The 24,998-nt window shown below is 32.8% G+C and overlaps 1 protein-coding gene across 1 annotated transcript; it reads right to left on the bottom strand.

Moving 5' to 3' along the window:
• Positions 1-4,818: 4,818 nt before the first annotated feature.
• Positions 4,819-21,518, bottom strand: LOC132746475 (MATH and LRR domain-containing protein PFE0570w-like). The gene is made up of 6 exons (XM_060735650.1): positions 21,399-21,518; positions 7,230-7,849; positions 6,740-6,898; positions 5,575-5,962; positions 5,177-5,371; positions 4,819-4,969 (listed from the first exon to the last, which is right to left on the bottom strand). The coding sequence occupies exons 2-6, from the start codon at positions 7,806-7,808 to the stop codon at positions 4,842-4,844; spliced, it is 1,449 nt and encodes a 482-aa protein (XP_060591633.1). The 5' UTR covers positions 7,809-7,849; positions 21,399-21,518; the 3' UTR covers positions 4,819-4,841.
• Positions 21,519-24,998: the final 3,480 nt, after the last annotated feature.

The raw sequence follows: 24,998 nt of genomic DNA, 5'->3' as shown, positions 1-24,998 counted from the left end.
CGATGCAGAACTTGCTGATAAGATTCACAGTTAGGGTTTGTACAGCAGACTCTATATATATATCTGGTGGTCTTTTTTGCAGCGAAGCTTAACGTGCGACTATGTATGCTACTGATTACTCCTGTGAAGTAATGTTGAGATCCCGTTAGCAGTTTGACCTGTGACAGATTTTTTTAAACTGATAGCTCCAGTGGCCATTATGTGCAGTTAAACGGAACGTGCCGGCGATATGCACAACTATGGATGGTACAGATTACTCCTGTGAACATTCAATTGAATTTTATTAGAAGTTTGACCTGTGATAATCGGACAAGCTTTTTCTTTTTACAGCATCGGTGTCAATTTTGTGCAGCAAAGCCGAGCATGTCGGCGATATGTTGCACACAACTAGGGTTGCTACTATTCGATTCTGTGAAGTTTGGTTGAAATCCCCACAGGAGTTTGAACCTTGAAAGCATAAAAACATGAATGCGGACTTACAGACAGACAGACGGCGAAGGCAAAATAAATATGTCTCCCAAAATGTTTAGGGGATATAACGATGCACAGAACACGTAGGTTTTAGATAAATGAAACGCCGTATCACAATGAAATCAATACTGATAGCTCTAGCAAAACAAATCAACCTTTAAACTCGGCTGTTAGATTTCCTCATAAATCATTTAAATGCGTTTATTAAAGGTCGCCGCTGGAAATCCATCCTAGACTGTCCAGCCGAGATTTTTTCGTCGATTATAAACCAACTTTTATTGGTGGGGGAAGACCCTAGGTGCCGTTCGGGCATTAGTACAGGCACAAGCGGGCACCTTGGTAGGACCATCGACCTTCCGTTAGCAGCTGGATGGCTTCCTCACATGAAAGATTTTGACCCGAGTGAGGATCGAACCTACAGCGGTGAGGGACCTGTGATCTCAAGTCAGCGACTTTTACTTCGTTAAACACATGAGGCATTGTGCTTTTATCATAAGCAAATTCCTCCACAAACCATAACCTTGGTCAGCCTCATACAGATACCATTCCATAGTGTAAAAGTAGATGCATTTTTCATTGAGTCTTTTTACAATCGAGTACGTCTGTTAGATAATTCTAAGTAGAATATGTTTCATATTTCCTAATCCTTCTTGCTTTTTTAAATTAAAGATGACACATGGTAAACATTTGCCTCCTAATGGCATGCACACGCATCAAAATTTCGTCAGTGAAGGACAGTTTAGCATTTAAACGTTGTTATTGAGACGTAGATAGTTTCCCTGCCTAGTTTCCAAGACCCATATTCTATAGGTATAAGGTTTTGTAACGCTAACTGCAGTATATAGCAGCCAACAGCTTCAGATATGCAAGGTTAGGGTGTCTGGTGCATTGTCCTGTCATTTGGTACAGCACACACTCTCACTGTTATGCGCTCTAGCGACATCATTGAGCTTTTTTCCTCATTTATGGCACGGCTTTAGTGTTCTCTTATATTCTCAATGTTGCATAGCACATGTACATTTGAAAATAAATAAGAATGCAAATATCAAATTTGTATAATTGCATATCATTGGAGACCTCTGATGGATCACTGTTTAATACCGCATAATCATGTTGAAAAAAGCATAAAATGTCCACAAAAAACAAAGTAGATTACGAATAGATATATTTCTCTTAGATAAAAGATTGCAATACATTTGCAAATTAAAGTCAAGCATTTTGTAGGTACACTGTTTTAATCACAATATGCAGTGCTCAAAATTATTGCCGATCAAAACTGTAAATCATTCAATGGCACAATACTAGTAAAGAATGAGTAGGAAATGTTGTATCATTTGTCATTAATATTATGAAAAATTCAATCATTTATTCGCACCAAAATGGGCAAGGTTTTATGTTTTGTTAAACCAATCGTCCAATTTTTTAATTCTGTTTCCCTGTTAAGATACACATTTTTTTGGCTTACTATTATCGTTTGTATTTCAAAGTGTGTATACTACAAATGTATACCAATAATTGTTTTACAACCCTCAAGAAAGTTGAAAACAACAGCACAGCTTTTGAAAATATCTGATTTAGTTCTGATAGGATTTGTTTGTTAATAACAAGAGCCAAAGCCGGGCGGGGTAACGGTCGACTTTTATAACTTTTCTAAAAGAAAACATATAAATAGTTCAAAAAAATAAGAGAAAAACAAGACATCCGTAACGCCGATATGACTATAACATCTTTTAATCAAAGAACGACAAACTACGTAGAACATTTTTCTCATAACGGTGGGTACAAATTCAATACAAAATACTCCAAACTGATGTTGCTAGAATTTTACTAAATATCAACACTGTGTTTCTTGTGCATATTAACAAATCGTTTTTTAGCTCGCCTGACCACAAAGTGGTCTAGGTGAGGTATAGTGATGGGCTATGTCCGGCGTTCGAAAAATCAGTTCGAAAATAGGTTATCTCCAGTCAAAAACTATGTCACAGGAGCAAGAATAGAAAAAGCTCGTTAACACTCTAGTGGCTGCAGTTTTGATCCAAATGTTCTGGAAATGTGTCAGGAAGGTTGTTTTGATGATTTCTAGGTCAAGATCGAAGATGAGTAATCTCCGTTTAAAAACTGGGTCACAGGAGCTAAAAATAGAACAAGTTTGTTAACACTCTAGTGGCTGCAGTTTTGATCCAAATATTCTGGAAATTTGTCAGGGAGGTTGTTTTGATGATTTCTAGGTCAAGTTCAAAGATGGGTCATCTCTGGTCAAAAAAAAAGTCACAGGAGCTAAAAATAGAAAAAAGTTTGTTAACACTCTAGTGACTGCAGTTTTGATGAGGATATTCTTAAAATTTGTCAGGAAGGTTGTTTAAATGATTTTAGGTCAATATTGAAAATGGGTTATCTCTGGTCAAAAACTAGGTCACAGGAGCTTAAAATAGAAAAACCTTGTTTACACTCTTGTGGCTGCTGTTTTGATCCAAATATTCTTGAAATTTGTCGAGAAGGTTTTTTTGATGATTTCTAAGTTAAGTACGAAGATGGGTTATCTCCGGTCAAATCCTAGGTCACAGGAGCTAAAAATAGAAAAACCTTGTTACCACTCTAGTGGCTGCAGTTTTGATCCAAATATTTTAGAAATTTGTCAAAAAGGTTGTTTTGATAATTTCTAGTTCAAGTTCAAAGATGGGTCATCACCGGTCAAAAACTAGGTCACAGGAACTCAAAGTAGAAAAAGTTTGTTAACACTGTAGTGGCTACAGTTCTCATCCAAATATTCTGGAAATTTGTTAAAAAGGTTGTTTTAAAAATTTCTAGGTTAAGTTCAAAGATGGGTCATCTCCAGTCAAAAACTAGGTCACAGGAGCTAAAAATAGAAAAAGCTTGTTAACACTTTAGTAGCTGCAGTTTTCATCTAAATATTCTGGAAATTTGTCAGTAAGGTTATTATGATAATTTCTAGTTCAAGTTAAAAGATGGGTCATCTCCGGTCAAAAACTAGGTCACAGGAGCTAAAATAGAAAAAGCTTGTTAACACCCTAGTGACTGCAGTTTTGATGAAGATATTCTGGAAATTTGTCAGGAAGGTTGTTTTGATGATTTCTAGGCCAAGTTCAAAGATGGGTCATCTCCGGTCAAAAACTTAGTTACAGGAGCTATAAATAGAAAAAAAGTTTGTCAACACTCTAGTGGCTGCAGTTTTGATCCAAATATCCTTGAAATTTGTCAGGAAGGTTGCTTTTATGATTTCTAGGTCAAGTTTGAATATGGGTCATCTCCAGTCAAAAATTAGGTCACATTGCCCAAATATGGAAAATCTTTTTAACACAATAGAGGTCACATTTTTGACTCAATTGTCATCAATCCTGGCTAGGATGCTTGTCTAAGATATTGCTTGAATGCGGTTGATGGTTCAGGGGAGCGATCCAGGGCCATCATGGCCCTCTTGTTTAATTTCCTTGTCGTTTTATTTAATTTTTGTTAGGTTTTAAATTGACACATCGGCAATGCTTTGCCTTGTGCTCTGTCCTGTTTTTGTTAGCTGTCCTGCTGTGCATCTTGCTGGTAGTTCCATGTTGCGGTATGGGGATGGGCTCATTTAATGCCACCCATTCTCGTTGATCTTGTTTTGTCATACTCTTTCACAATGGCAAACTTCTTGAGTGATTGCCCTCTCTTGAAATTAATGTCGATCCACTTTATCTTGCAAATAACATTGTCCCAACGTTCCGTTTGGCTCAGCACAAAACCGTTCAAAGAGCAAAGTTATAAGCAAAATGAATTACTAACATTTATTCAAAGTGATCAAGTCATTGACAAGGTTGAACGAGCCCTCACAAATGTACTGGAACCAGCACTTTTATTCAGTAAATGTTAACAATGTGGAATTATGCCGATCAATATGCATTTATAGTCCTTATTGCATGAGTCGATAAAGGCTCACTTTCCTGAAATGGTTAATTGTTGTATTGAGCACGAAGTTAATTTCGTTAAAGCATTGTAACACGATTTTTAAAGTTTGTTGGATGCTTTATCACATGTAAGCATTACATTTTTTTACCAAGATTTGTAAACTTTTTTTGCCATTCGGCCAAAGAGATCCATGCAAGATAAAGTGGTAAAAATTTTACTTCACGGTAGGGATATCACGTAAGATGTTTCTTCGTGTAAACGAAAACAGACAAGTTGATATTTCATTCCAGCAACGTCCATTCGAGTGTTTCTTATCGGATAACGTCCAAAATGATTAGAAAAATGTTCTACGTGGCAAAGCATTCATCCTTTATTTAAAAGACAAGCATGTTCTTTCAAATCGGATGTTTACCTTCCCTAGCTTTATTTTGGCGGGGATCTTCAAAGGGAGTGTGAATGACTATAATTTAAACATGTAAAAGAGCCATTGTGATATTATAAACGAAGGTGGTACATTCATAAATGTTTTTCTTACCTTCTTTCTTCTTTTGATAGGTATCCTCAGAGATCTTAGCATTGGCATCGTTTCCTCTTGCTGCAAACATATTTCAATAAGCGTAATACATGACGAACTCGAAGAAAATTAACATATAGGTATGATCATTATTGCCAAGCAAAATAGAAATATTTGAATAAATTAGATGTATGGACAAAATTGTTTTAACGTACTTTTTTGTAATTTTTGATTAGTTAATGTTTGTAAGAATATATGTAAGCTTAGATAACTAAAGTATTGTCTTACATTTTTCTGCAGCTTTTTGTATCTCCTTTATTGCATTTTCTTTTTCTTTGTTGAGATTTTGAACGCCATCATTGGTAACACTTTCAATGGTTTCTTTACCTTTCCTTGTCTGACTGTCTATCTCTTGAATAGATTCTGTCACCTTAGCCTCAAAAGCATCAATTGACGATTTCACTGCGGCATCGTTACCTCTTGCTGAAAACATATTTCAATAAGCATAATGCATGTCAAACTCGAAGAAAATTAACATATAAGTATGATCCTTATTGTCCAGCAAAATAGAAATGTTTGAATAAATTAAATGTATGGACATTTTTTTAACGTACTTTTTGTAATTTTTGTTTAGTTTATGTTTGTAAGAATATATGTAGGCTTAGATAACTAAAGTATTATCTTACATTTTTCTGCAGCGTTTTGTATCTCCTTTATTGCATTTTCTTTTTCTTTGTTGACATTTTGAACGCCATCATTTGTAACACTTTCAAGAGTTTCTTTTCCTTTCCTTGTCTGCCTGTCTATCTCTTGAATAGATTCTTTCACCTTAGCATCAAAAGCATCAATAGACGATTTCACTGCACCATTCAGCTGGGCAAGTGAAACATTTCCCTTCTCTTCAATATCTTTTACTTTTAAATTTATAATGTTAATCAGCTCTAATTTTCTTTCTTCAGTCTTCTGTTTGTACTCATCCATCTCATTTCTTATTTGTTCCTGAATTGTTTTACCTACATCGTCCAAAACTTTACGTACAACGTCTTTCCCAATGATCAAATCGTCACTTTGAAGCTGAAATTATGGAAAAGGATTGAGTGCATTGAACTATTGATTATCAATCCTTACAGAATACTGTGTCATATACATGTATAATGACGCATTTCATACAACAATTAAGTTAATATTTATCTATCTATTTTCATAGTCTTTTGTCCCAAATGTTTTATATCCGGATTGTCCTAGCCGTTTCAAAGATGAAACAATTTGAAACATTTATGATTAAGTAATTCAGGGATGCTAGGAATGTCATAGAACATTTAAAAAAGATATTAATACAAGTATTTAAAAATAATATATTTGTCAAATTTTCTTAAGTTAATTCAATAAGTGCAAGAAAATCGGCCTTAATACTTTATTTCATTGAGGGGATTTTGTTTAAAAACAGTCAACAAACTATTTCAAGTCTGTTTTAGAGAATAACTTTTATGGGAACTAGGAAATAATGTCAGGATGACAAAGTTAAATTTGACATAATGATTGTTTTATTTGCATCATTTTATATAATTGATTTAGCCATTGTGTAAAGTTTGATGGTGGTTTTACTATTGAAACAGCTGAAAAGCTTTTGTAAGATAAATTACATTTAAGGCAATACCACTACATGCTAAGTTTATTTTATGGCCTCTTATTTTGAGCTAAAAACGAAAATTTAGTCAAAAACTATTCTCAAGGTATCAATTCAGTGGGTAAAGTAAGAAGCGAATAATACAGGTTATGACCCCTGTTGAGTAGGATACCCTCACTATTATTCGCATCGTCGTGATAGAAAATAGAAACAAAAATGATTACCTTCGCCAATTTCTGAATTGCATTGTTTGGTGATTTATTTATTGCTACAAATCCAGGATCGGTCAAAATGTTGTTTAAAATGGCAAAATAGTGTGTAAGATCTGTATCCTCGACCTCCAGATTAGGAGAATGCCTGACAGCTTTACCAACATCTCTACCCTAAATGGAAATATGTTAATATAGTTTGGTCAAGTGAAAAATTCAGAACGATATTTCTTTTACAAATAGACGTTAAAGATTAATCTCAACAAATTTCGTTAAGACACTTGTAGGACACGTCTTTACGGTACAAAGATTGACAGACTGAGATTTGAAACGAAAATAACAAAACAGTTTTATGTAGCCAATTGCTCGTTCATACTTATTTCAATAATGACTCACATGATCTTTCACTGATACCTTATATGAAGCAAACAGTTGTAATATTAAAGAAAATTTAAAAACAAAATTAAGTATACAATAAATATAAATTTCATTATTTAACTGTTACCTTGTCAAATATATTATTCTTCTTGGACAAGTCGTCTTTTATTTTCGCCTCAAATCCTTTGTGATTAATAATGACACTAATGATGCCATTAAAATCAGTCTCTCCAGCGTTCGATACATCCTTGTATCCGTCTGGCGGGAGATAACATTTGGCAATTTCCCAAGCATTGCTGCACCATTTTGTTGCGTCTGTATTTTTATACGATGGACCATGATATCGATGTGCTTTTTGAATCTCAGATTTTAGATTATGACAAATTTTATTCGGGCAACCAGACGGACGATACTGAGTTGCAACGTTAATATGATAATAACATTTTCCACGATTTACGTTGCAAATTCTGTTTGTTGGACAAACAATCAGATTTTCCGTACAGCAGTTAGAACAGGTGCTTCCAGCTGGTAAGAAGTTTGCTGAGGAAATCACATGTAGACAGTCCTGTTGGAAATCTTTGACTTCAGCAATAACAACTGGCTCTATTTCTTCTTTGGTATAAAACACAGCCAGTGCAGCCTTTATCCAGTTGAAAAATTTGGAGTTTGATAAAGGTTCAGACACAGTCGGCACAGATGCAGCCATGATTTGCTGTTTCTGATAAGTTAAGTTATCGTCTAATGTTCCTTAAATAGAAAATGTCTTGATTAATAATCGACAATATTGGCTACAAATCACGTTTTAACACAAGTTTAGAATAGCATGCTATGCATAATAAAAATGTGTAAGTGTATGAAGGACATAATTATATAACATAATTTGTATTGAATATGTTTGATACAAATTTTTCATTTTCAATGAGACATTACTACATGTATAACGTATTTGTAAGAGGTGAATAAGCAAAGTGAAGCAAAAAAATGTTATTTTTACAAATGAACAATATATTGCTCAAGATTCTTAGTATTCTAAGCTAGCAGATTATTAAATATCCTTTAATCCGTCTTTTTTGTTTTTATGCCTAAGCTAAATTAAATCATTCCATTTCAGCTTCATTAACTTCCGATTAAAACTTCATGAATTCAAGATTTCATCTTCATATTTTCAGGATTTCAACTTCATCAAGTTGAAATTTCGAATTCATGAAGTTGAAATCTCGAATTCATGAATAAGTTACCTTAGATTCGTGAAGTTGAAATCGTGAATTCACGAAATTGAAATCGTGAAGTTGAAACCGTGTATTCATAAAAATGAAATCGTGGAGTTGAAATCGTGAATTTGTTAATTCTGTAAATTGAAAACGGGAATTCACGAGGTTTAAATTGTAAATTCATGAAGATGAAATCTGGAGTTCGTGAAGTGGAAATGGCCCTACCGGTCTTTTGTATATATTTATCATTTTCCTAAACCACTGTCTGCACACCAGATATTGCTCACATGATTGTTCTTCAAAGAGGATTTGCTCGTCTATTAAATTCAAAGCTTGAAATCGGTGTTCGAAGTCAACAATTGTAATTTTTTACCGTTGGTTTTAGGCCAGTAATAATCTCAGTTATTACCTCCTATTTATAAAACGTACAAGTCCTCCATGATTGGTCTTTATTGATTCAGTTATCAATTTTCAGTTTGAAAATCGTCGATTTATTGTCTTTGCTCGCTCGCAAGCGAAAGTTTTAGTGGACAAGAAGTGTACTTGTGCTCTGTGCATGCTCATTTTGAAATCCCATCACGAAGCCATAAGTTATAGCGCACACATGAAGTATAAAGTAATACTATCAACAAACATGAAAAAAATGTGTTTCAATTTTAATCAATAGAAATACATTTGGTTTTCCTGTTATCATACAGCGTAATGGGTTTCTGGATTCAATTACACTTGTGCTGTTTAGTATACATTTGCTTTTACAGTCTTAGCTATTGACTAATGACTTTCATGTCTAGTAATGGTATACCTTTAGTGGTAATCATATATTATGTTCATTACTTAAAGAAATTTTGCTTCCAACGGGCGATAATATGCCTAACCGAACTAAGCTTAATGTTTTTATTTTTCATAAGTTGATTTGAACCTCTTTTCACATAAATTAGGCTTTAAACGAGAACTGTGGAATTTATTTGCGTTAATCTTGCGAAAAATATTGAAATTCAAAAACCGTTTTACTGGCTAATCATTTTAATTGCATTTTACCGATGACAGATTGCGATCAGGCTTTAGTCATTCAGTTGAGTACGGCGTTATCTATAGGATACACTTGAGTTAATAAAAAATAAAAGCATATTGCACTCTTAGGATGTTTGTTAGGAGAAAGGGTTTAGTTGACCACCACAATATTTACCGCCTTGAACTATGTGTTGATGTAGATAAGCAGTATTTGAAGAAATACAAGATACACCAAAGTTTGACTTATTCAATGAAGTTACAATTGAGACTACACTTACACAAGGTCAAGATACACAAATAAGGAACCTACTGTTAAAGCATCAAGATATATTTTCAGCGATGGGGCTTTCGCCCTGGGAGAGTACAACTGTGACATTGTATACAGAGCAGACCTTAAAAATTGAGATGCAGACGGAATGTCAAGATATCCCTATCAAAAAATATTGGTTGATCAAGTATGTTTAAAAGATCAAACAATAAAGTATGTCTGTTCAAGTCTGAATTGTACACCTTTTAACATCATAGAAGTAACAGACTCTCCCAGCTTACCCTTGGCTCAAATTGAAATTAGAGAATTGAGAAAAAGTCAAAGAGAGGATCCCCTTATTGGTAAATGGATAAAAGCAGTTGTGGATAAACAGTTACCTCATAAGAAAATATGTAACTCTAAAAGTGACATCTCCATGAAAAAGAATTTCCAACATTTCCTGATGATCAGAGGCATTCTTTACAGAGAAACCATTGATAATTTGACACAAGTAAAAGTTAAACAGTTAGTTTTACCTGAAAAATACAAGATGGACGTTTTAAGAGGACTACACACAGAAGTTGGACATCCGAGTAAAGACAGAACACTTTCATTAATACGAGAAAGATTTTTTTGGCCTGGTGTATACACTGATGTGGAAAAATATGTAGGATCATGTGACAGATGTTTGAGAAGAAAATCACCAACAAACAGTAGAGCACCTTTGAATAGTATTGAATCAACATATCCTTTAGAGTTAGTTTGTATGGACTTCTTGACAGTGGATCCATGTAAAGGTGGATATGGGAACATCTTGGTAATTACGGACCACTACACAAAATATGCATTGGCAATACCAACTCATAACCAAACAGCTAAAACAACGGCAGAGGCTTTGTATAACAACTTTATCGTAAACTATGGCGTACCATCAAGAATCCATTCAGATCAGGGAAGAAACTTTGAATCTAATATTATAGCAGAATTGTGCAAGTTATTCAATATAGACAAGTCAAGAACTACTCCTTACCACGCCATGGGCAATGGAATTTCCGAAAGATACAATAGAACACTTCTAGACATGTTAGGCACCTTACAACAAGATCAGAAGCCAGATTGGAAGAAATACCTGTCGACATTAGTTTTTGCATATAACAGTACTAAGCATGAGACCACAAAGTTAACACCTTATGGACTGATGTTTGGAAGAAAGTCAAGGTTACCTGTACATTTTCTATTTGAAACACCCACAAATGAAAGTTCTAACGATTCAGCAGATCCATAAACATTTGAAGAGGAATTAAAGCGAAGAATAAAATCAACACAAGAAGCAGTTAAAAAGATTTCTGATCAAGCACGAACCAAACAAAAGCATAACTATGATCGCAAAGCAAATGCAGCTCATTTTAAAGTTTGAGACACTGTTCTTTAAATAATCCTAGCATTTGAAGGGAAACATAAAATTGAAGACAAATTTGAAAAGGACCCTTGTAAGATAATAGGCCAACCCAACCCTGATATACCTGTATTTGATGTAAAATCAGAAGATGGTAGTGTAAGAAGACTACATCGTAATCATTTATATCCATTAGAGTTTCTGGAGAAAGAAGTAGTTTCTGAGTCGAATAATGGAGAAGTCATGATTAATGATACTAGAGTCAGGGAGAAGAAAAAGAAAGAAGATTAAAGAGAATGTTTAAATGATGTCGACATCAAAGACGAAGAAGACAGTAGGGGAGAAGAGATTGTATTACATACATTCAAATTTGAGGACGCCTGTACTCCAAATACTTAGAGTAAGACATTGACAAATGTACCAGAGAAGAAGACTACAGGTGATGAAAAAAGTGGGGATATAAATAAGAAAAAAGTAAATAAAGAGAAAGATCTGGAAAAAACATAAAGATGAATCTCTAAGCAGTCACACTGACAGCAAGAGTAAAGATTAAGGGACAGATTTAGAATCATGTGAAGAAGCTTATATTACCCAAGAAGATGCAAATCTTAAAAATACAGGTATAAATACACAAGGAGGAAGTAAAATTAAAGATTCAGGGCCAAGAAAATCAGAAAGGGTACGGAAAAAGCCGAAGTGGATGTCAGATTTTAAAACTTATCAGATGACCACAAGATCTGTTGATTCCAGACTGAAAAGTTTACAAAGCTTGTTTAATTCAGGCATTTTGGATGCCATGAGCGCAGAAATTGCAGAGAATTTGGTCAGTTCTGTATGGAAATACTAAATCTTGGATGTTTTAAGTTATGTGTAAAACATTGTTTTTAGAATTAATCTTTATGTACTTTATATTGTATATTTGATATTGCAGGAATACAATTTTTGAAAGTGGGGAGGAAAAGGGAAGTAAATTAAACACCTCTTTATTTATTTTCAAAGAGCATAATATCCAGAGAAGTGCTTTATTAACAAATGGGTCTTGTTTTTCAGAGTTTACTCAGAATTTGTTGAGAAAAGAATTATATTTGATTAAAAACTGAGTATTGTATTTAATATTGCAATACAATTTCTTTATTACAGTTTTTATGTGGTTTAATGTATTTTATTTCACAGGGATGTGTGTCCTGAAGTTGACGTACCTGCTTTAATCATGATTTTATATTAGGGTGACTTTTATTGCCTTAAGGTGGTTAAGGTGTTTCTAATATAAAGGTGAGTCAGATAGTTCTTTTATTAAGGTGGTGTAACCATTATTTTTGGAAAATGACCGTTGTCATTTTAATCAGGCCAGGGGAGAGTGTAATAAGGTGTAGTTTTCGGGTAATCTGTGTTTTCAGATGTACCCCAGCTTTCCGGTGTTTTTATCCATATTGTTAAAGTTACAGTTTTTTCCCCTTAACTTTGGCGGGAATTTGTACATGTCATGGGCATCTCGTTTTCATTCTGTTCAGTGCGTTGGTTGGTAGTCATTGAAAGAGGAATGTCTCTCTGTTAAGAAATTTGATGTTTCTTACACTTTAACATTTTTCTATTTGGTTGAAAACAGGTCATTGTTTTGTAAGGTAACTTTTGCAATGGCTCAAGTAATTTATTAAAGAATTATTTTCTTTGTTATTTTGGCTAAGAAATGTACATGCATCATTTTGAAGAAAAATCAAAGATTTACTACTTTCAACTTTTTATCCTAATTATTCTATCTTTTACTTATCTCGACGAATTTGCATGCATATAATAATTGATGCATTGTTCTTCACAGCAGCACTCGGTGAGATTCATTTGTGTGGATGATGGCGTATATCTTAATCGTGTAAAAAGGGCTAAAGATCATACAGATCTGTGAGTTGATATTTTATTATCTTTGGAAGTAATGTTTTATATATATTAGGTACTTTGATGAATTATTGAATTCTAATAACTTTTGCATTGTTATTAATAAATGTGAGCACAGGGACCACTGTATCATTGAGTAATGGACTGCTATGATAAAGAACTATGAACTTAGCTATGAACTATGTTATTGATATAATTGGAGATGTATTAATAGCTGTGGATTTGAACCATGAGTTCGTTTGGGTATTTTACATTATCCAGGTAAAATGTATATTTATTATGAATGATATAAAAGAGAGATAACTCTTTATATGACTTATGAAAATATCCATCATTTTAGTCAGGATTGTTACTATTTATTATTTCAGTGCCTACCTTGCTCACATGCTTACCAGATTACGTGAATGAACAATGTAGTACTGTATGTAGACTGATGGTTGCTTTACAAGTTGTATAGGTATTCTTTGTGAATATGATGAACTTTAATAATTTAAACATTTCATTTGTCAATAAACTACATATGATCGAACCTGAAGAGAAGATTTTGTATATATTGATACCTTTAAGAGATACCCAAAATTACAATGGATCTCCCAGTGACGTAGTTAACTAACGACAAGATCCAGATCGAAGATTGACAACTTTGACATTTATTATCTGTTACAGAAGTGTTATCTATATTAAGTGATTCAGTTTGGACACTGAAATAAGTTGTATTTTTTTAAAATTGAATTTAGTCTACAATTAACAGAAAATTATTATCTTAAGTACTGTAAAGACTATATTTAAATAACAACAAGTAATCCAATCCTTCACAGCAAAACAATACTTTTTATAGAAGATTAATTAGCAGTATTCATAAATAATGATAAATGTTTGTGCTATACAAATTTGAAATGTCTGTAGAAAAGATTAATCAACGTTTGACAGATGATACTTTTCGAGACATGGAACACATCTGGTTAGAAGATCACATTTCATTTCCCCTTTTTCGCAGCAAAATAATTCCTTTGCATTATAGACAAGTAAATGCACTAAAATACTTCGTTACGTGGTACCAATTAATAAGCATGTATCAACTATGTTACATGATCACAAATAGACGATGCGCTATCTGTAGATCAGCACGTAGCAAGGTTAATGATATGCATGGGCTATTTTTAGATTACCTCACCAAGAAGTTGAATTGCGTTCAGTAGATCTAAATATAACTCGATCATGCGTGATTTGGTAAGCAGGACCACCCTTTGAAATCGGAATACTACTACAGTCACCATTCTCTATTGTATAAAACAAATGCAGACAAAAACAATTATAAAAGAAACTAAATTTTGCGTCTTGAAAACAATTGAAACGGAACAATTTTGTTTATAATTTATTACGGTTTAAACCGATAAATCAAGTAAAAATAGAAATCCTATTTATATAAACAAACTGGGATTACCGAAGTTACTAAAATAGCTTAGATTTCCGTAATATTACCTCGTCTGATTCCGCAGTATGACGGAATCGCCCGAATTGTCACGATTGCAATCGGAACTACATCGGCTATTATCATTAATCCGAAGAGTGACGTGAAAGGCCGAAATGTTTCGATTGGCACGATTGCAGCTGGTTTCCCGTTCAATCATGCACCAACAGATGTAAGCAGGAAACCACCTAACCGAAACAAGTTTTCCAAATGAAATGGCTGCAAGCCAAAAATAAAATACATGTATGTATTGTAATAATATAGGTCACTTAGGGTAAACAAAAACACTAAGTACGGGTATTTTTTTTCTTCCAGTAATTTATTGTGCCCCCCTTCGAAGAAGAGGGGGTATATTGTTTTGCTAATGTCGGTCTGTCTGTCTGTCTGCCTGTCTGTCGGTCGTCGGTCTGTCGGTCTGTCCGTCGGAAGACTACATTGTTTCCGCTGATTATCTTGAAAAATATTCATCACAAAGTCTTCATATTTCAAATAGTGATTGGTCATAACTAGTAGATGACCCCTATTGATTTTGGGGTCACTAGGTCAAAGGTCAAGGTTACAGGGGCCTTAAATGTCAAAATGGTTTCCGCTGATTATCTTGAAAAGTATTAATCACAAAGTCTTCATATTTCACATAGTGATTGGTCATCACTAGTAGATGACCCCTATTGATTTTGGGGTTACAAGGTCAAAGGTTAAGGTCACATGGGCCGTAAATGTAAAAATGGTTTCCGCTGATAAGCTTGAAAAGTATTCATCACAAAGTCTTCATATTTCAAATAGTGATTGGTCATAACTAGTAGATGACCTCTATTGATTAAGGGGTCATTAGGTCAAAGGTCAAGGTCACATGGGCATTAAATGTCAAAATGGTTTCCACTGATTATCTTTAAAAGTATTAATCACAAAGTCTTCATATTTCACATATTGATTGATCGTATGTGGTAGATGACCCCTAATGATATTGGTGTCATTTGGTTATACGTCAAGGTCACAGAATCCTTGAATGGCTATATGATTTCCGCTTATTTTTTTTGTTTACTATTTATTACAAAGTCTACATATTTCACAAAGTGATTGGTCATAACCAACAGGTGATCCGTATTGCTATTTGGGTCACTAGATCAAAGGTCAAGGTCATAGAGGCCTTAAGTGTCAGAATGGTCTCGCATATTATCTTGAAGATTTTTTATCACAAGTAAGTGAACTTATTGATTTTGGGGTGAGTAAGTCAAAGATAAAGTTCACAAGGTTCTTGAATGTCAGTTTGGTTTCCGCTAATTATCTTGAAAACTATTTATCACAAAGTCTTCATATTTTTAGTATTGATTGGTAATACCTATTAGATGACCCCGATCGATTTTGGGTCACTACTTCAAAGTTCTAGGTCACACGGGCCTTAAATATCTCATTATCTTGAAAGCTATTCATCACAAAGTCTTCATTATTTTTCTTTTTTCCATAATTGAACACTTCCATGTACCCATTTTCGGCTAGTTTCTATAACAAAATTACCAATTATGTGAGTCAATGGCTAGAAAGGGTGGTATATGTGTCGTTCGACATTCTTGTTTTATTTCTTTTAATTAATTACTTACATATATTCTGGTTTAAAGTTACCTTGATTAACAAAACTGTAATTTGCATACACTTTTGATTAGTTTTTTTATAAAAAAGGGGGTGCGATATTGTAAGCGGGAGTAAGTGAGATCACATTGCATTGCACTTAACCAACTTTAAGTACTGCACGAGTTCAACAAATTAATTTTTTTTCTTGTGAATTGTAGCTTAACCACAATAATCTCTCAGCCATTTTGGATAAAATTATTAAAATAAAAAAATGTAAGATTCTTCAGCCATTGTAAAAGAACCAAAATAGACACTTTTCTCTTCCATTAAGGTGTTTATGGTATTGTGTATTGATTGACCTACTTCTTTCTAAGGTTAACCGGTTAACAATAGGGACTGTTTCAAGATAAACTTTTCTCGAGGTGTGTTTTGTTTCTGTGTTCTGATTGGTTGAAAACTGTCCTTGATTTATGTCTGACAATGACATTGGATATTTTGACAGCTGATTTAGTTGGCAGAATTTGGTGAATTGATATTTATTTGCAGTAGTAGACCTATTATCTATTTATAAAAAACAACATACAGATAATAATCAATTAAAAGATTGGCAACTACCCTTTGAAGTATTTATAAAATATTTGTTTAGATATTAATAATATTTTTTTTCTTACAGCGGAAGCATAATTCCATTGAATATAAAGTTTGATAAAATTATAACAGATAACTTTGTATTTACTTTGCAAATAAAAATAGTTCAGTACTCTACATTGACTAAGAATATAATGTGACTGATGTTTCAAACTCAGTAAATATTTATGAATTAATTGATTGTTTAAATGTTTTAATTAATTCATTCATTATTCAAATGTAAACAATTTGTTTGTTGAATGAAATGTATATTCATTTAACAAGTTGATGTCAAGTAATTAAAAGTATATTGACTAGGAGGTTATCATAGCATATTTATACAAATAAAGTGTACCATACAAGACAACCATTTGTGTTTATTTCATTTACCACTACCCACCCCATCAAAAATCATTTAAACACCCCTCCCCATCTACTTTCACATTAACTAAAGAACAAATATACACATGTACTTCATGTCATGAATACCTTCTAAAAAGCTTGACAGTATTGATGGTATATACAGGGATTCCTTGTGTTTAAGTTATTATTGCAAACAGAAAATTGATTACAATTAATACTTTAGTAAACTATGCAAAATTCATTGTGTTGATACTTGTTATTGTAAACAAATACATTGCTTGCAATAAATATAAAACTTTACGTAACATTATAGCGGTAATACTTTGTTACGGTAATTAATAAATCGTTCGCAACATATACTTTGGTGTGCTGCAGCTTTGCGTCTTTATTTTATACGGTATTTTAAATACGCTGTGAACATTTGTGATTATATGTTGTAAATATTTGAAAATATTCAAATACTGAAATATATCTGAAGTTATTCTTAAGCAGTGAATCCTAGTAACTTATTTTAAAAAGAAATATATATATTGAACATGTCTTCAAAAGCATCCAAAGCAATGGAGAAAAGGATCGCAAACTTCTTGAAGCATTTCATGAACTAGATGGAAGCGAAGGTTTGAAACAAAGGTAGATCTTTTAGCATTTACCAAGCATGTCGGGACAGGATTATCAGGAATCAAACCTGGTGCTTCGTTTCATATTTCAGAGACGACCTTTTCTAAATTTCCATGCATTTCATTATTTTATGGAGACCAGTCTTGGAAATTCTTAACATAGAATGTGCCGATGGCAAAACCTTACCATACCAAGGTAAAATAGAATCTATTTTAATACTAAAGGAATTCCAAAGCAAGAAGATCATGTTTGTTTATGTCTTGTCCTCTCGTAAACAGCTTGCAACTCGAATACTCCTGTTCTTCTCGAAACAAACATTTTGATTGAACTTATGGCATCATGTAAACAGAACTTTGGAGAGTTATTACTTCAGAAAGCTTCACCTTTTACACCATGATATTTAGCTTTTATGTGCATCACTGTAAGGAATCAGGATATAAAAAGAAACAAAGACAACATAGCAATAATAAGGAGTACCGAGCCCTGGCAGATTATCTTGGGATCAAACCAGACTAAGAATATAAGAGGAGTAATTTTCAAAGAATTGAACTATCACCCCACTTGTGCTTTCATAAAGGAAACAGATGAATCAAACCCACCTAATTGTAAAGACATCACACCTTCTGTAGTTTATTTTCAGTATGGAAAGAACAAAGAAATTACTGTAAATGTGTCAAATCTTACAACAAATACAGTTGCGATAACACGGAAAAGGCTATACTTGCGGATCAACAACCCGTTGATGTGGATGAAGCGGTATTTGAAAAAATGCAGGATACACCAAATTTGACTTATTCAGTGAAGTTACAATTGACACTATATTTACACAAGATCAAGATACACAACTAAGGAACCTACTGTTAAAGCATCAAGATATATTTTCTAAAAGTGACACTGATATTGGACATTGTAAACTAATGAAGCATAGGATTGATTTGATAAATGACACACCCTTTAAGCAAAGACACAGACGTATACCACCGGCCATGGTCGATGAAGTTAGGGCACACTTAGAGCAGTTACTTTCCAGTGGAGTTATACAGAAATCCAAGTCGCCATGGTGTTCAAATATTGTTTTGGTTCGAAAGAAAAATGGGAAAATCAGGATGTGCGTGGACTACAGAATGTTGAATCAACGAACAGTAAAAGATGCGTACGCTTTACCAAGAATCGAGGAGGTTTTCGACGTTTTACAAGGATCAGAGGTCTTTAGTACAATAGATATGAAAAGTGGTTACCACCAGATTGAAATAGAAGAAACACATAGAGAAAGAAGTGCATTCACTGTCGGTCCACTTGGATTTTATGAGTATATCAAAATGCCATTTGGTTTGTCAAATTCTCCGGCAACTTACCAACGTGTCATGGAAGAGTGTTTAGGTGACTTGAATATGAAGATTTGCATCATTTACTTAGATGACCTAATTATTTTCAGCAAGGATTTCAAACAACATCTAGAAAGACTCGACATTGTTTTGACCAGACTCAAAGAATGTAATTTGAAATTATCAGCCGATAAGTGTTTCTTCATCAAATCAAAAGTTAAATTTCTTGGACATGTGGTTGGAAAACATGGAGTGGAAACTGACCCAGATAAAGTAGAGAAGGTAAAGAATTGGCCAACTCCAAAAGATGCAGATTCCCTGAGATCATTCATAGCATTTGTAGGATATTACAGAAAGTTTATTAGGAATTTTTCAAAGATTGCAAAGCCGCTTACTGATATGTTACCCCCAACATCTACAAAAAAAAGGGAAAATTAAAGCACAAGAGCCATGGCATTGGGGACCAGAACAAGAAACTGTTTTTAATCAACTCAAAGAAACTTTGATGTCGCCTCCAATACTTGCCTATCCAAATTTTCAATTTCTATTTGAACTTCACATCGATGCCTCGACACAAGGATTAGGAGCAAATATGTACCAAGAACAAGATGGAACAAAGTGTGTAACAGCATATGCAAACAGAAGTTTAAGTAGATCGGGAAAAAAAACTATTCAGCATTAATGTTGGAATTTCTTGCAATTAAGTGGGCCGTACAGGACAAATTTTCTGATTATTTACAACTGAACAAATTTATAGTTTACACAGACAACACTCCTCTCACTCATATCCTTACGTCATCAAAATTAGATGCCACTGGCCAGCGCTGGGCTTCCGCTCTTGGAGAGTACAAATTCGACATGGTATACAGAACAGGCCTAAAAATGGAGATGCAGACAGAATGTCAAGATACCCCTATCAAGAAATATTGGATGATCAAGTATGTGTTAAAGATCAAACAATAAAGGTTGTCTGTTCAATTCCCCAGTGAGGATCGAACTCACGACCCCGGGTTTACATCAATTCTTAGTTGGTATTCTAGCTCGCAAATTATTAAATATCCTTCAATATGTCTGTCTCTTTTGTTGTTATGTCTGCGCTATTTAAAATAATTCTGTTTCAGCTTCATAAACTTCCGATTACAACTGCATGAATTCCCGATTTAAATTTCATGAATTTAGGATATCAACTTCATCAAGTTGAAATCTCGAATACACGAATAGGTAATCATGAAGTTGAAATTGTGAATTCATGAAATTGAAATCGTGAAGTTGACTTCGTGAATTCATGAAGTTGAAATCGTGAATTCAAAAAAATGAAATCGTGGATTTTAAATCATGAATCGTGAATTTCTTATGGCAAAAACGGGAATTCATGAAGTTGAAAAGGCCCTACCTTTTCCTATTTACAACTACCATTGTTTCCTAAACCACTGTTTGCATACCAGTTATTGTTTATTTTTCTTAAGGTCACATGATTGTTCTTCAAAGAGGATTTGCTCGAATATTAATTTTAAAGCTTGATATAATTTATGACCTCCATTTTATAAAACGTACAAGTTGTCCATGATTGGTCTTTATTGAACTTAGTTATCATTTTCAGTTGAAAATCGTCGATTTATTACCTTTCGCATAAAAAGTTATGGTAATCATATATTATGTTCATTACTTTAAGAAAATTTGCTCGTATATTAATCATATATTATGTTCATTACTTTAAGAAATTTGCTTGCAACGGGCGATACTATGCCTAACCGAACTAACCCTAATGTCTTTATTTTTTATCTATTGATTTATACTCATTTTCACATAAATGAGCTTTTTAATGAGAACTGTGGAATTCACCCGTGTAATTTTTGCGATAAATATTGAAATGCAAAAAAAAACGTTTTACTGGCTAATCATTTTAATTGCATTGAACCGATTACAGATTGCGACCAGGCTTTTCATTCAGTTGTTTACTAAAAACGAAAATAATATTATTTACGTGATATTTAAAATTGCACACACATTTCAGTAAGAAGGTTATATATAATTATCCTGTTCATGTAATTTATTTCGAAGTGATTTGTCAAGAACTTAAACAAAATATTATGAAAACTATGCTAGTCTTACTGGAGATGTTCATTTTAAATATGTATAAAGTATTTTTGAAGATGCAATTGCAAGTAATTTTAATGACATATATTATATTGATATTATCTATAGCGTTTAGAGTTTAAAACACAACATATTATTCCTGTGTACTTAAAAATCTTTTTTCAGTTTAAAAGATACTTTATAGCAATTATCAGTGATTTTCTTTCAAATACCAAATTCAAAAGGTATACCTGCATATCCTTCTATACTAAATAAGAGGAAAGTAAAAATCAAATTTATAAATATCAACAATAGTATAACTTAATCATTAGACATAATATTCATTACAAAAAAAAACAGATCCCTGTCAAGTCTTATATAAAGGCCGTGCACTCAAATAAATGAACCTTATCAAAATTTATACTAAAATTTAAAACTGAATTTATTTACAGCTTATGCAAGACAAATCGTGTGCAAAAAATTACAACTTACATTTGTCGATTTGTTTAATTATTCCATGTTAATGTTTTTGCTTTCTATTGGCAGCTTCCTATTCACTAACAAAATATTAACTAAATCTACTTTGACAGGGGGCGTATTTTGTTTACTTACTATTATCTGTACATCCTAACACGTGACAAGTCAAGATAGATCACATGACCAGCTACGCGAAAGTACTTGCCTGTTCTTTCTTTTGGACATCGAATCACTATCTTGTTCGATAATTTATATCTGACTAATGTTAATGGGATACTCAGGCGAATTATTGATAAAAATATTAAAACGAGCTAAGGGCATACAATTGATGAGATGTTTTGCGCTAAGTCGACTTATTTTTATTCGCATTTATAAAATGTTTTTGCAAATCTCAATCAAATTTACTGACAAAGATGAGGAGTTTCTTAGGCATTGTAACTTAACTTTTTTCTATATTCTTGATGTTTTTGTATCTCTGATAAAAATCAAGTGAAAAAATTACACTTCGTGATTTCACGACTTTGCTGAAATATTTAGTAAGACGCAAAGACGTTACTTACATTGACAAATAGTTCAAGTAATTCAACAAATTCTTTCGCAATAATTAAAACACTTCTTCGTATTACGTATTCATCATTACATGTTCATGGGTTTTTTTTGGTCAAAACGAGAAGAAATAAGTGGACAGGACGTGGTATTTTTGGGTTAGTGGAGGCACTGAAAAGCTTCCGTACATATGTACTCAAATCACGCTAAAATGACTTTTTTTGAAGTTCCAGCAAGAATTTCTCTATATATTATATATATGTTGGCTTTGAAACGTTAATATATCTATATATCTTAAACGAAATTTAAACGCCGACATAATCACCGAGTAGTTTTAAAACAAGTCATGTGACTTGAACAAATCCTGAAAGTTACAATAACTGATATTGTGGATATTGAATTATTGATATAAGTCATAGTCATTCATTTGACATGTTCCTTAACGTTTTAATAGTTCGCTGTTACAACTGTTGTAAAATCCTAACGCTCTAACCTGACCCACGCGGGTCAAATTAGGAAACCACCATTATATTCTTTATATGAATAAAAGTTTTGCTCCTGTTACTGCCCAGTGTATTCATTTTGAGGACATTTAGAGGAGGAAAAGGAATGAAAAATTCATAACGTCATATAAATGATGCTTTCGTTTATTTATCACTTTTTTGTATGATACAATTTTTATTTCGTTGGAAATGAATTTAATAACATAATTATCTGCGTGAGTGTTTTCTTAACTAAAACAGAAGAACAAAGAAACAAATATCTTGTATAAATGAAAATAGATTGTTAAAGCCAGTTGCTATGTCTAATGGTAGTCACCGATATAATTGACATTTATCTTTATCCTATATAATAATCTCTTGTTTTCAAGATAAATTTGACATGTAGTGATTGAATGATTTATGAGATGTTAAAAGCAAAATTGTGGGATAGTCAATGAATGAGTTTTTAAGGGTTTTCTACAATGAAGTCAAATCCCTAAGCAAAGTATTACAGGTTAGATAAAGGGAAGATAAATGAGTTGAGAAAGCAATTATTTAAGACTGTACTTCGACATTTGAACTGTAGTTCATTTATATATATTGAAACAAAACAGAGTTGCTTATTTTGTGTATGTGTCGTGTATATAACTGAGGTCTTTATTAAATACTGCATCGTATTATATAGTCTTATTTTATTGACCTGCCATTTATGAATACATTATAGCACTCATCTTAATATCCTATACCACTTCGGTCTGTCCGTATTGATTACGAGAATTAATTTGGAGTATATGACTAATGTTTTAAAAAGTCACACTATCTGAATGTTAATGTTCTGGTTGTATCCGCAATAGCACAGTCGGTTGAGTGATTACCTCAAGTGAGTGATAAGCCTATGGCTCGATCCATACTTTTTCAATTGTTTTAGACCAATTCTTTCTTTACTTTTTGTAGGTTGCTTTAATGAATAGGACTTGGAAAATAGTCTAAACGGATATGGAACAACTTAGAACCACATTTCTTTTTGAATTTTATGGCATTCAAATGACCTTATTGATTTTAATTTTAATTCTTAAAGCATGCTATTTAAAAGGTGTATTTTCTTTGCCAAAGTAAATGCAAAACATAAAAAAGAACAACTTAAAAAATATCAATCATACATTCAATAATGTGGCAAATATAAATTAGAAAAAAGCACGGTCTAGATCTTACATGAGGTGGGACATTTTGAAATTATTAACCGGTAGTTTACCCTATTGCGCTATTACGGCCAGTATAGCTATTTCATAGAAACAAATTAAATTTAATCAAATGTTACTGAGTACATCTCACGAAGTTTACCGATCATTTATCGAAGATTAATATACAAGTATTGTATGCATTGACCGTGTAATCAGTATACAATTGACTGGTTGATAAACTCAAACAATAGCTATGTACTTTTTTGCCATTATGTACAGGTATCTTAAATTAAAATACTAGGTACATTTTATGTGAACGGTTTGATAAATATATCAGCAAATAGAAATGTTTGAAGATTGTTCATCATATTTTATTAGTAACAAGAATAATCATCAAAGAGATTTTCGGCCGAAGAAAAAAAGTTTTTACTTGTATAGGTTATTTTGGAGTTTTAAATCTGTAAATATATGTGAGCTCAGCGGTTGTTTCCGTAGGGTAATTCCTATTTCCTATTTTCATTCCACTGAATACATTAACATAACAAAATAATTTTATTTTTAATCAAAATTTTCGCTTTAATTCAATTCATTACCCTTTTGAATGCCATGTAAAATGTAAACATAATATGTAATAAACGTACATGTAATATGTAGCATTATGTAATCCGATGACATGAAACTCAAAATTGATCACGAAATTAATTGATAACGTTTCGTTCATTTATCTAATCTGTTATATCTTATCAATGCAAATACCGAACGTTTAATCCGAAATATTCCAGGAGGTATCCTTCATTTTTTTTAAATTCTTTTGTTAAAACACCTTCATGCTGGTAACATCAATGAGTTTTAAAAAGGAGTCTGCCTTGTTTCGGTTATTGTTTTTTACAATGAAATGCGTGTCATTATAATGCAAAGATACATCTATGAGACTCGTGATGAACAACTCATTACAATAATATTATAAAATATACACCGAAAATAATCAGAAGAGTTGGGAAATTTAAAATGTTTTTTCGTTCGCTTTTTCCAAACACTTTAAAAACAGTTTCTACTGTTGTAAAATATTTCTTATGAGGAAGCATAGCTTAAAAGTCTCAAATATTCCTGACTCGATAATTGTTTATGAAACCCCTTTTAAAGTAGATGTTTTAGGAATTAAGGCACGTATTCGTTTCAGAAAGATCCTTTATTATTATATATTGTTTTACTTAATTTAGAATTACCAATGATATTACCTAAATTCAGTTTAGTTAAGTGTAGTTTAGAATGACTGATAGAAATCGTATCTATGTCCTTTTTATATTCAATTCTTCCTTGCAGGAAGTTAAACTGTTCTCAAACAGAGTATAATGAATCTGGGTTTAATGACGTAATCTTATATTGTGTCCATGTATTGAAGGCAT

Source organism: Ruditapes philippinarum, unplaced genomic scaffold, assembly GCF_026571515.1.
Source record: "Ruditapes philippinarum isolate M1 unplaced genomic scaffold, ASM2657151v2 ctg5633_1_1_1_1, whole genome shotgun sequence".
NCBI classification, from domain to species: domain Eukaryota; kingdom Metazoa; phylum Mollusca; class Bivalvia; order Venerida; family Veneridae; genus Ruditapes; species Ruditapes philippinarum.
This window is presented reverse-complemented; position numbering and strand designations above follow the sequence as displayed.